The sequence below is a fragment of the Rhinoderma darwinii genome, chromosome 3, assembly GCF_050947455.1.
Source record: "Rhinoderma darwinii isolate aRhiDar2 chromosome 3, aRhiDar2.hap1, whole genome shotgun sequence".
Classification (NCBI taxonomy): Eukaryota; Metazoa; Chordata; class Amphibia; order Anura; family Rhinodermatidae; genus Rhinoderma; species Rhinoderma darwinii.
In genome coordinates, this window is record NC_134689.1 from 155,607,060 (window position 1) to 155,619,126 (window position 12,067).

General features: G+C 42.9%; 1 protein-coding gene across 3 annotated transcripts in view; it reads left to right on the plus strand.

The window, feature by feature from the left end:
* Positions 1 to 5,536: 5,536 nt before the first annotated feature.
* The window catches only part of NUP107 (nucleoporin 107), a 94,556-nt gene continuing 88,025 nt past the window's right edge, over positions 5,537 to 12,067 (plus strand). For 2 of the 3 annotated variants that reach the window (XM_075856925.1, XM_075856927.1), the window contains exons 1-5: positions 5,537 to 5,714; positions 7,614 to 7,705; positions 9,607 to 9,687; positions 9,977 to 10,092; positions 10,434 to 10,566. In XM_075856925.1, coding sequence (XP_075713040.1) covers positions 5,611 to 5,714; positions 7,614 to 7,705; positions 9,607 to 9,687; positions 9,977 to 10,092; positions 10,434 to 10,566 — 526 coding nt within the window. In that variant the 5' untranslated portion in view covers positions 5,537 to 5,610. The remainder of the gene's footprint in view (positions 5,715 to 7,613; positions 7,706 to 9,606; positions 9,688 to 9,976; positions 10,093 to 10,433; positions 10,567 to 12,067) is intronic. The other variant, XM_075856926.1, reaches the window with a different exon arrangement.

A 12,067-nucleotide genomic window follows, 5' to 3' on the forward strand; every position in this document is an offset into this window, starting at 1 on the left:
TACGTTTTACTAAAAATTATTTTAACTTTTTGAGATACAGCTGCTCTGTATCCTGTATTCAGAGCAGTTGTATCTAGCGCTGAAACCTGTATCCGTTAGGTCAGCGTCACTGACGAGTTTAGTGTCAGCAGGTTCTGCGTGTCAATGACACGTAGGACCAAGCTGTCAGCGATCACATCGAGTTCATAACTAAGGCCCCATGCACACGACCGTAAAAATTGTCCGTAATTACGGCCCAATTCACTTCTATTGTCCATGGACACCTTTCCGCATATTTACGGGAAGGTGTCTGGGCCGTAGAAAGCCGCCGCAAAAGATAGGACATGTCCTATCTTTTGCTTTTTACTGTGTATGGGAGCACTGGACGAAAATGCGGGTGGCTGTCCGAGACCATCGGCGGCCAGCCGTGCCCGCAATCACTGAGGGTATGTTCTCACGCTGAGCCAAAAACGTCTGAAAATACGGAGCTGTTTTCAAGGGAAAACAGCACCTGATTTTCAGACGTTTTTCGCTGCGTTTTTCGCGCCGTTTTTTCGGCCGTTTTTGGAGCTGTTTTCAATAGAGTCTATGAGAAAACAGCTCCAAAAACGTCCCAAGAAGTGTCCTGCACTTCTTTTGACGAGGCTGTAATTTTACGCGTCGTCTTTTGACAGCTGTCAAACGACGACGCGTAAATTACAGGTCGTCGGCATAGTACGTCGGCAAACCCATTCAAATGAATGGGCAGATGTTTGCTGACGTATTGGAGCCGTATTTTCAGTCGTAAATCGAGGCATAATACGCCTCGTTTACGCCTGAAAATAGGTCGTGTGAACCCAGCCTGAGGGTATGTTCACACGAGGGCGTCCGTTACGGCTGAAATTACGGGGATGTTTCAGCCTGAAAACATCCCCATAATTTCAGCCGGAACGGCATGTGCAGGCGCTTGAACGCCGCGTCAATTACGGGCGTAATTGGCGCTGCTATTCATTGGAGTCAATGAATAACGGCTCCAATTACGGCCAAAGAAGTGACAGGTCACTTCTTTGACGCGGGCGTCTATTTACGCGCCGTCTTTTGACAGCGGCGCGTAAATTACGCCTCGTGTGAACAGACAAACGTCTGCCCATTGCTTTCAATGGGCAGATGTTTGTCAACGCTATTGAGGCGCTATTTTCAGACGTAATTCGGGGCAAAAACGCCCGAATTACGTCCGTAAATAGGCCGTGTGAACATACCCTGACAGTGATTACGGGCACGGCCATGTGCATGAGGCCTAAGATGTGATGGATAACCCGTTAGTGCCGCTGACCTGAAGGATACAGGTTTCAGCGCAAGATACAGCTGCTCTGTATACAGAATACAAAGCAGCAGTATCTCAAAAAGTTAAAATAATTTTTAAAGGGAGTCGGTCACCAGAAATGCGCCGATTAGGATGTAGGGAAGCGCGTTCACTACACTACGGGGCAAGGCGTGAACTCGACTAGTAAGCTGCCTGGACCCTGTCAATCAAAGGAAGCAGGGAGGGAGGAGGGTCGAACTGGGGAATGACGAGAGAGCATTTTGGAGCCCTCGTTGCTCCAAAATGCTCATTTGCATAAATGTAATAAAAGCTTTCTCTCTTCAAAGGAGGCATTCTGTGTAAAAACATAATACACGTCAGAATCAGATTAGCCTACTCTATAATAGCCTGTTGGTAGTTCAATACGGACATTTCTGGTGACAGACTCCCTTTAATAAAAAGTAATAAGAAAGTTGCACCAATCACACTGAGACACATTTCTATTAAAAAAGAATGTGTTTTCAAAGGTGTACAAAAAAAATAAAAAATAAATATATATATATATATATATATATATATATATATATGCAACACATTCCCTTTATAGGGTATCTAAACTTTAAGAAAACTTCTGACATGTCATAGTGACATGCCAGAAGTTTTGATCGGTGGGGGTTTGAGCACTGAGACCCCCACCGATCGCTAAAACAAAGTGGCAAAAGCGCTCGGGTGAGCGTTGTGCCGCTTGGTTTCTGATCGGCTTACCTAGATCTCTATGCTCCTGCGTCCAGCCCGGCCACCAGGGATGATGTTTCATTCCATGTGACTGCTGCAGCCAATCACAGGCTGCAGCGGTCACATGGGATGAAATGTCACCCATGACTACGGGTAAGTGTGGGCTTTTTCTTATTTACCTGCTATTTTCAGCAGCGGACATTCTGGTCGAAAAACTGCACCACAATTTTTCGGTCTGAATTCCCTGCGGCGACCAGGTGTGTACTTAAACGCAGTGAATACGCCCTGTGTAAACATACCCTAAGGCAGGATTCACACGACCATGTTACGTCCGTAATGGACAGAACGTATTTCGGCCGGAAGTCCCGGACCAAACACAGTGCAGGGAGCCGGGCTCCTAGCATCATAGTTATGTACGACGCTAGGAGTCCCTGCCTCGCTGCAGGACAACTGTCCCGTACTGAAAACATGATTACAGTACGGGACAGTTGTCCCGCAGCGAGGCAGGGACTCCTAGCGTCGTACATAACTATGATGCTAGGAGCCCGGCTCCCTGCACTGTGTTCGGTCCGGGATTAGTGGCCGAAATACGTTCCGTCCATTACGGACGTAACATGGTCGTGTGAATCCAGCCTAAAAGGTCTTTCTTCAGGGAAGCCTTTTTTTCTTGCTTTCTCAAGTATCTTGCCAAGCTCTGGTCCAAAAACGTAATTTCCATGAGAGGGGATGGAGCACTATTTATTTTTAGAGGCAGTGTCGCCGACAAAGTTTTCACCCTCAATTTTTTTCCCAGCAGCATCCTGTATGCAATATAATAAGTGCTCATCACCTGGTGGGTTAGGTCCGACTGGTCCACACTATCCAAATTCCTCAAACAATATCGGCGACAGCACAAGAATCAACCAGACTAGGTGTTTAGAAGGTTATCTTTACTCCAACATTGAGCGAAGTTTCGGCTTAAAAACAACCTTTTTCAAACTTGGCTCGGCATCCAAGAGTGAAGACTGCACATGGCAAGTACAAGACATATAGTCAGATTTAGTTTTCTACCGTGCATGTCGCAACAGCGGATAAAAAAAACACATATTCTGCTACAAGTAGGGCCTCCAGTGGGCACAGGTCATCATTGCAAGATGTTCAAAATGTGGGGCTCATTTGCGCCCACACTAAGGCCCCATGCACACGACCGTTTTATGGAGCCATTTAGTTCTATTGGCCGCGGACACCCTGCCATATCACTACGGATGGGTGTCCGTGCTGTAGAACTGTCCCGGGAATTATGGAGCATGTCCGTTTTTTCGTGTTATACGGGCCGTGCTCCCATATTTTGTATGGGAGCACGGCCCGAAAATGCAGGCAGCCGTCAGCGGGCAATCACGGGTCGTCATTACGGGCATTGCCGTGTGCATGGGGCCTTAGAGACTAGAAAGTATTTTCATACAATGTGTACTTATAGGAAAATTGCTGCTGTTTATAAATAAAATCTAAACATGAAATATAGCTTCTAACAATCTATAAATGCCTACCGTTGATCTACTAGAACGTAATGAAAAATAATCATTATGTATGTAAACATAGACGGCGATGTTATAACCTAACTATGACATGCTATAAATTAGTAAAATTACAACGGTTACCAATGACAATATGTCGGCCATTAATGTTCTAATGTCTATTTCTAAATAAAGCAGAGAATAAGTTCAGGCACTGATAGCGAAGGGTAAGTACTAACCGTTGGCAGATATGCCAATGTATCACATGACGTGTTCTGGCGGTCATGAATATGAGCGAAAATCATTTAGACATAGATGGTGATGTTACAACTTAAAGGAGTTATCCTGGATTTGAACCCCTTAATACCGAAGGTATTTTAAACATTGACAGAGCAATTTTTTACGTTTTTCCATCGTCGCATTCAATGAGCTATAACTTCTTTATTTTTCCATCGACGTCGCTGTATAAGGACTTTTTTGCGGGACAAGTTGTATTTTATAATAGCACCGTTTTGGGGCACAAATAATTTATTGATTAACTTTTTTAGTGGGGTACTTGAAAAAAACACAAATTTCGCCATTCTTTTTTGCGTCTTAACTTTACGCCGTTTACCGTGTGATATAAATAACATAATAACTTTATTCAGCAGGTCATTACGACTGTGGCGATACCAAGTATTTTTTAAGGGGAAATGGGTTTTTAATTTTTTTTTACTTGGGACTTTTATTTATTTCAAACTTTATTTAGCTTTTTTTAGCCCCACTAGTGGACTTCACTGTGCGATCTTTTGATCGCTTTTAGGGTATGGTCACACGCAGTGTTTGCAGACGTAATTCGGGCGTTTTACGCCTGGAATTACGCCTCAAAAAAACGGCACCATTACGCCTACAAACATCTGCCCATTGCTTGCAATGGGTTTTACGGTGTTCTGTTCCCACAAGGTGTAATTTTACGCGTTGCTGTCAAAATACGGCGCGTAAAAAGACGACCGCGAAAAAGAAGTGCATGTCACTTCTTGGGACGTTTTTTGAGCTGTTTTTTATTGACTCAATTGAAAAACAGCTCCAATAACGGCCGTAAAATACACCGCGAAAAACGCGAGTTGCTACAAAAACGTCTGAAAATCAGGAGCTGTTTCGCCTGAAAACAGCTCCGCATTTTCAGACGTTTCTGGACACTGCGTGTGAACATACCCTAACTGACGCACTTAAACATCTGTGTCTTAGGGGGGATTCACATGAACGTGATTTGCGTCCGTGCAGCCCGCATGGTTTTCACGCGGGTCGCACGGACCTATGCAAGTCTATGGGGCAGTGCAGACTGTCCATGAGTTTTGCGCAGCGTTAGTCCACTGCGTAAAAATCGCGCTATGTACTCTATTTCTGCGTTTTCCGCGCATCACGCACCCATTGAAGTCAATGGGTGCGTGAAAATCACGCACACCACACGGAAGCACTTCCGTGGGACAAGCGTTATTCGCGCAACAGCAGTAAAAGAATGAATGTAAACAGAAATGAACCACGTGCTTTTCTGTTTACAAACATCCAAACGGAGTGTCATAATGATGGCGGCTGCGTGAAAAGAACGCAGCCGCGCATCCATATGAACAGGGCACACGGAGCTATCAAGTGCCTTTTGCGCGCGCAAAACGCAGCGTATTTTGCGCGCGCAAAACGCACACGTTCGTCTGAATCAGCCCTTAAACACTTAAGGGGGCATATGTGGCTGGCACAATGTCAAGGGAAAAATTTGCACCCTCAGTGTAGCACATCATTTTAACTATATGTTGCTGAGGAAGGGAGGTGCACATATTTTCCATTTTTTAAGTTGAGGGCTATGATACACAACCCTTCGTTTTTTTGTGCTGTGGTAATTTAGAGATATCAGGCAAATAATATAAATGAGTGTTTGTAGCTTCAAGAGGCGTTCAAGTTACAGTGAGTTTGCTGCCAATCATAGGAAATACACTGTATGCGCATTATGGCGACAGACACAAGAGGCTGCCTCTCCAGACACGCCCAAAAACATAGACGCAGTCGGCAGTGGGACATTCCTGGCAGGGTCCCTTCACAAAAATGGCTGTTCGAGTTGTATATCCCGGAAATTCGGCGCGTTAACGTATGACATCTTCCGGAGGCCAGCTTTTCTCACTGGCTCTCTGTGAGGGGACTGTCAGAAGCTGCCGAGCGGGAAGTCTGTGCTTGTGTGTAGGCATCGTGGAAAAGTAAGTCAGGGAACGGGCGGCTTACGTAGCGGTTCAGCTTGCACACGGCAGACCAGGGAGGGTCTTCTGGTGTGAAGAGAACTGGCGGATGTAGTTGCCGTGTTAATTGTTAGTCCTCTGCTATATGCGTTGACATGGTGCAGTTCTGAGTAGAACCATTAGAATGGATATAGTCCACAGTAAATCTATAGTAAACCTGTGGTAATACCTCAGGGCACAGAATCTGCATTACCCTGAATATGTGTGTGTGTGTGTGTGTGTGTGTATATATATATATATATATTAGCTTAGATTATTCAGGGTTAGTAGCAGAGGCGTATCTATGGGTTTAGCATAGGGGGGGACGGACACCTGAGTGGGCCCCAACGGAAGTGAATGGACGCTACAGAAATGGCATAGCGAGCGCTGTTTCTGTAACTGCTATGCCGCTGTTTACGTAACTTCCATTCACAGTATAGTGCAACCCCACACAGTATAATTCTCCCATAGCTGCTCAACACATAGTATAATGCCCCCACACCGTATGTTGCCCCCATAGCAGCCCCACACACACAGTATAATGCCCCTATAGCTGACCACACACACACACACACACACACACACACACACACACACACACAGTAATGCCACTATAGCTGCCCGCCACACCCAATATAATGCAGTTTTTTTGTGCCTAATAAAATACATTTCTACCTAACCCCGTTCCCACGATGAGTGGTGGAGATCCCTCTGTTCTTCTGGTCTGTGCTCTTTGTGTCTCGGTGCAGACAGGCGTGAAGGCGTCACTACATCGCACTTGTCTGCACCAAGCCGCTCACTGCCGGCGTTGCATAGTAAATGGTGGAGCAGGGAGATGACGGCTCCCTGCTCGACCGTTGGATTCAACTGTATCTGTGTCCTGAGGGCGCAGATACAGTTGAAACCCCAACATGCCACTGGTGGTTATCGGCCCATCCTGCTACTGGGTCCCACCGTCTCAGTGGGCCCAGGGCTACCGCTCCCTTTGCCCCCCTGCTAGCTACGCCTCTGGTTGGTAGTCATTTAGTATACGAAGTCCCCAAATACAATTATATGGGATGAGCTGCAGTGCCAGGCACAGCCGCCATATGGTCAAGCCGCTTCAGAGGACGGCCCAGAGGTTGGACTCCTGCTAATCAAGCACTGATGGGCCATTAATATTATAGTCCCAGGAAACCCCTTTAAAGAGGCTCTGTCACCACATTATAAGTTCCCTATCTCTTACATAATCTGATCAGCGCAGTAATGTAGATAAGTGGTTTTTATTTAGAAAAACTATACATTTTGATGGCGTTCTGACCTATTTTAGATTTATGCTAATGACTTTCTTAATAGACAACTGGGCGTGTATTTACTTTTTGACCAAGTGGGCGTTGTAAAGAGGAGTGTATGACGCTGACCAATCAGCGTCATACACTTCTCTCCATTCATTTACACAGCACATAGGGATCTGTCACTTACTCACACATTAACGTTACTGAAGTGCCTTGAGAGTGAATAGACATTGCTTCCAGCCAGGACGCAATGTCTATCACAATCTCGACACTTCGATAACGTTTGTGTGGTACTTAATGACAGCACAGAGTGTCCTCGCTAGATCACGCTGTAAATAACAGCACAACGTGATCTCGCTGTGCTGCAAAGTCCCACACAAATGTTACCGAAGTGTCGGGATTGTGAATAGACATCGCGTCCTGGCTGGAGGTGATGTCTATTCACTCTTTAAATCTTCTGCCGAAGTGCCACCGCTTCTGTAGTCCCTTGAAATTTGTATTTACATTACTGAATCTGTGGCTGCTGCAACTAAACACTGGCTACGTGATATATGTACCGAAACGACCAATGTATTAGATAACGGTCTTAAGTTCTTTTCTCTTACAGGAAGACGCATGTGGATATGTCTTCTCCAGTTATTCGGGAAGCTGAGATTTCCAGAACAGCTAGGCGCCAAAGTTCTCATCAAAGATTGTCATGTATCCTTTATACATATTTGTTTTTCATTATTTTATAACTGTAATTATGTGTAGGTAAAAAGTAGGTATAATTCCATAAGAACTGTTTCCCTTGTACTTTAATCAAATCCCACCTTGGATTTAAAAAGACAAAAAAAAAAAGTGAGAGCAGAAACTAGCTTTCAAGTAAAAGGGATTCTCTGTGGTTTTTCTATCAATGGCCTATCCTTGGGATAGGTCATCAATATCAGATTGGTGGGGTTTAACTCCCGGCTGTCTGAAGGGACCGTGGCGACGAATGCCTCAGCTTCTTCATAGCTTACCAGACACATCGCCATCCACTTCTGTAGTGGCTGTGCCTGAGATTGCAGTTTTCTGCTGTCTGATCCCATTCGCTTGAATGGGACCTGAACGGCAATCCCAGGCACAAACGCTCTGGAAGTATACATCGCCGAGGCCTCTTCAGATGGCTGATTGATTGGGGGGGGGGGGTGCTGGGAGTCTAACCCCCACCAATTTGATATTGATGACCTATTCTAAGGACAGGGCATCAATATAAAAGTCCCTGAGAGCCCCTTTAGTATCCACCCTTGAAGATCACTTTGTGTTTTTTTTTTTTTTTTTAAATCTCTTAATTCTGTGCTAATTAATTTTTTAAAGAATGACTCCGGTGAAAAATGTTGTTGTATGCACAGACAGGTCTAATGATCATCGCTATAGATATGTGAGGTTATTACCTTTTTTAAACGCTACTTTCTGCCTGAAAATCAGTGCCTTTTTTTCTATTTCGCTGGGTCATGTGACTCCCTTTGTTTTAGTCTTGTTTCTGTATCAGCCGGGGGTCACCATCAGCCTGCGTGACCCGCTTTTTGAAGACTGCAAACATGCATCCTCCGTGTTACCCTGAATAGGCACTGCCCTCCTAAATTACTAACTCCTTCTGTTCCCTCCACACCCCTATACTAACGTGCTTCAGCATAAGATGAGAGCAGGAGCACATCTGGTATGCAGAAGATGAGGAGGAAGAAAGTTCCAACATAGCTGCCAATCGAGAAAATCACGAGATCGCGGTACAAGTACGGAATGCGTGACTCAATGAAATAATGCTATTGTTTTATTTGACTACCAGTCTAGGTTTGATGGAGCTGAAAAAAAAGTCACTGCAGTGCTTTTTTAAAGAGGCTCTGTCACCACATTATAAGTGCCTTATCTCCTACATAAGGAGATCGGCGCTATAATGTAGGTGACAGCAGTGCTTTTTATTTTAAAAAAACGATCTGTTTTCACCACTTTATTAGCGATTTTACATTTATGCTAATGAGTTGCTTAATGCCCAAGTGGGCATGTTTTTACTTTAGACCAAGTGGGTGTTGTACACAGGAGTGTGTGACGCTGACCAATCAGCGTCATACACTTCTCTCCATTCATTTACTCAGCGCATAGGGATCCTGCTAGATCCTTATGTGCTGTCTTATACTAACACATCAACGATACTGAAGTGTTTAGACAGTGAATAGACATTCCACGGGATGTCTATTCACAATCTCTGCACTTTGTTACTGTTTCTATGGTAGTTACAGCAGAGGAGGCGTAAACTCGTTGTAACCTGTCATTTACCGCGTAATCTCGCAAGATTACGCTTCCTCTGCTGTAACTACCACAGAGTAACGAAGTGCAGAGATTGTGAATAGACATCCCGTGGAATGTCTATTCACTGTCTAAACACTTCAGTATCGTTGATGTGTTAGTATAAGACAGCACATAAGGATCTAGCAGATTATACAGCCTTTCTTACACAGATTTTCAAAGTACGTACACCAGCTTCATCAGGTCTAAGAGATATATTTATTAATGTATGCAGTTTGTATTTCAAAATCCGGTGACAGATCCTCTAAGTATTTTTCCTTAATTACGTGCCGAAGCTAATGATAGCTGGAGTGGATATAATCCAGTAAGAACCTCCATTGCTTCTAGGACTCCTGCATCTCTTCTCCGACAGAACAGTAAGTACGTTTTAAAAAGGTATACGTTATGGTAAAGGGTGTCTAGGCTGAGAAATGGTGTCTGTACAGTCTCAAGATCACCAAACAGTTACTCACACGTCCTCCAGTGTTAGAAATTTCAGCCAAATCGCATTGAGCTTAGACATCTGTTCACATCTCTGCCAATAAAACATAAACCCCCTTTTCTTCCCAAATTTAAAATCTTGTTCAGTCATTTCTTCCCCAATTATCAGATATATCTTCAAATTGTTCTGCCTTATTTTAAATATTAAGGATTTATTTTTCTTAGTGACTCCACAACCCTGGAATACAGCAAGGCCACCAGACGTATCTGCAATTATAGGTTCAGTCGGCAGATCGCCTCGTTTACTTCAGACTCCTGGGCGCTTTTTAGACATTTCAGCGGTAGGTGAAACTTGTTCTTGTTCATATTTGTTATATTTTTGTCTTGAAATTGATGTTGAAATTGAAAATTCAACTTAATTTTTTTTACACTTTTGGACTGGTCTTACTAGGTATATACACTATGTTGATCACTTTTCTTTACCTGTCAGAATATCAATTATTTCTCTAAACACGCTATATGATATATATTGTGTGATTTATTTTTAATTGATACTGTCCTAGTAAAATTAAGAAAATTCAGCTTCATTCTCTTAAAACAATTAACTTCTTTCTTCATCCTTTTTGCACAAAAATGATTGTTTAATATATTTTCTTTACCACTCTTTTTTACTGTATTGTAGCTACCTAATCTGGATGATAGTGCGTACACGTCCTCATTTTCCCCTCAACGAACTGCATTTGATAATCCTAGCTTTACGGAAGACATCACACTCAGTGCAGTCATGATGAGAGCAGAAGATCCAGGAGAAGCTGGTAGGAGGCAAAAACATCTTTAGGCTACTTTCACACTGCAGATTTGGTCAGTATTTTTCATACGTATTTTTATGCTACAACCAGGAGTTAATCGAAAAAAGTATATCTTCCTTTTTTCTTTTCCATGCGTTTTCTGTCTCTTCTACTTGTTTGGGCATAGAAATATGGATGCAAAATACCAACCAAATCTGTCCTTTGTGAACGTGGTTTTCATAGCACTTTTTCATTTTGGTTTTTTTCTGCCATGTTTTATTGTAAAACTTTAATGCCAGATGTTTGCTGTTAGTCTCTATGAAAATATTAAGTCTTAAACACAATTGGGCACATTTATTATTAAAAATGCAAAAAAAATTCTGTCTCCGATTGAACCAGAATTCTGCCGCATATGCCGTGTGCCACATTTAGGCACTGTTCACATCTGCATCAGGGCTCCGTTCTGACGTTCCGTCTGAGCTTCCCGTCAGAACAGAGCCCTGACTGAAAGAAATGAAAACCATAGGTTTCCGTTTGCATCACCATTGATTTCAATGCCAACGGATACGGTGCAAATGGTTTCCGTTTGTTTCAGTTGTGCAAGGGTTCCGTCGTCTTGATGGGGGGGGGGGCTAATAAAATGTGCAGAAAAAAACCCTATATTATAGTTATTGGTAGTGGGGGGGGGGGAATAATAATTTAATAGTTAAAAAAAACCTTTTTAAAGTAATGTAAAAAATAAAAAAAATTGGTATCGCTGCATTCGTAAAAATCTGAACTATTACAATATACCATTATTTAACTCGCACGGTGAACGCCATAAAAAAAACAAAAAAATGGAAACCGCCAAAATCGGCGTTTTTTTTGGGTTTGCAAAAAACATTTAATAAAAAGTGATCAAAAAGATGTACGTACCAAAATATGGTACGAATAAAAACGACAGCTCGTCCCGCATATAAATAAGCCCTCACACCGCTCAATCCACGGAAAAATAAAGTTATGGCTTTCAGAATTCGATGAAACAGTTTTTTTTAACCAAAAGTTGTTTCTTTTTTTTTTGTTTTTTAAGGTAATAAATTTTAAAAAATATATAAATTTGGTATCCCCGTAATCCTATTGAGCCGCAGAATAAAGTTGTCGTTTTTACCGCATGGTGCGTAGGAATCTCAGTTTTTTTTTTTTTCGATTTTCAGCCCGCAAATAATTTTTTCCCCATGTCCCAGTACATTATATGGTAGTTTAAATGGTGCCACTAGAAACTACAACTCCTCCCACAAATGATAAGCCCTCACACCACTCTATTGACGGAAAATGAAAAAAGTTATGACTTGGAACGCAGGGAGTGAAAAAATGAAAACTGGCTCAGTCCTTAAGGGGTTAAAATGGCATCACGTTGTGGCAACATTTCTGTGCAAAAAAGTTGGTCTTAAGCCAACCAAGAGTTGGCTTAAAGTTAGACAAATAGGGCTGGGCAATTAATCGGAAAAAAACCAATATTCAGCGCAGATAAGGTCATCTTACGCAATTA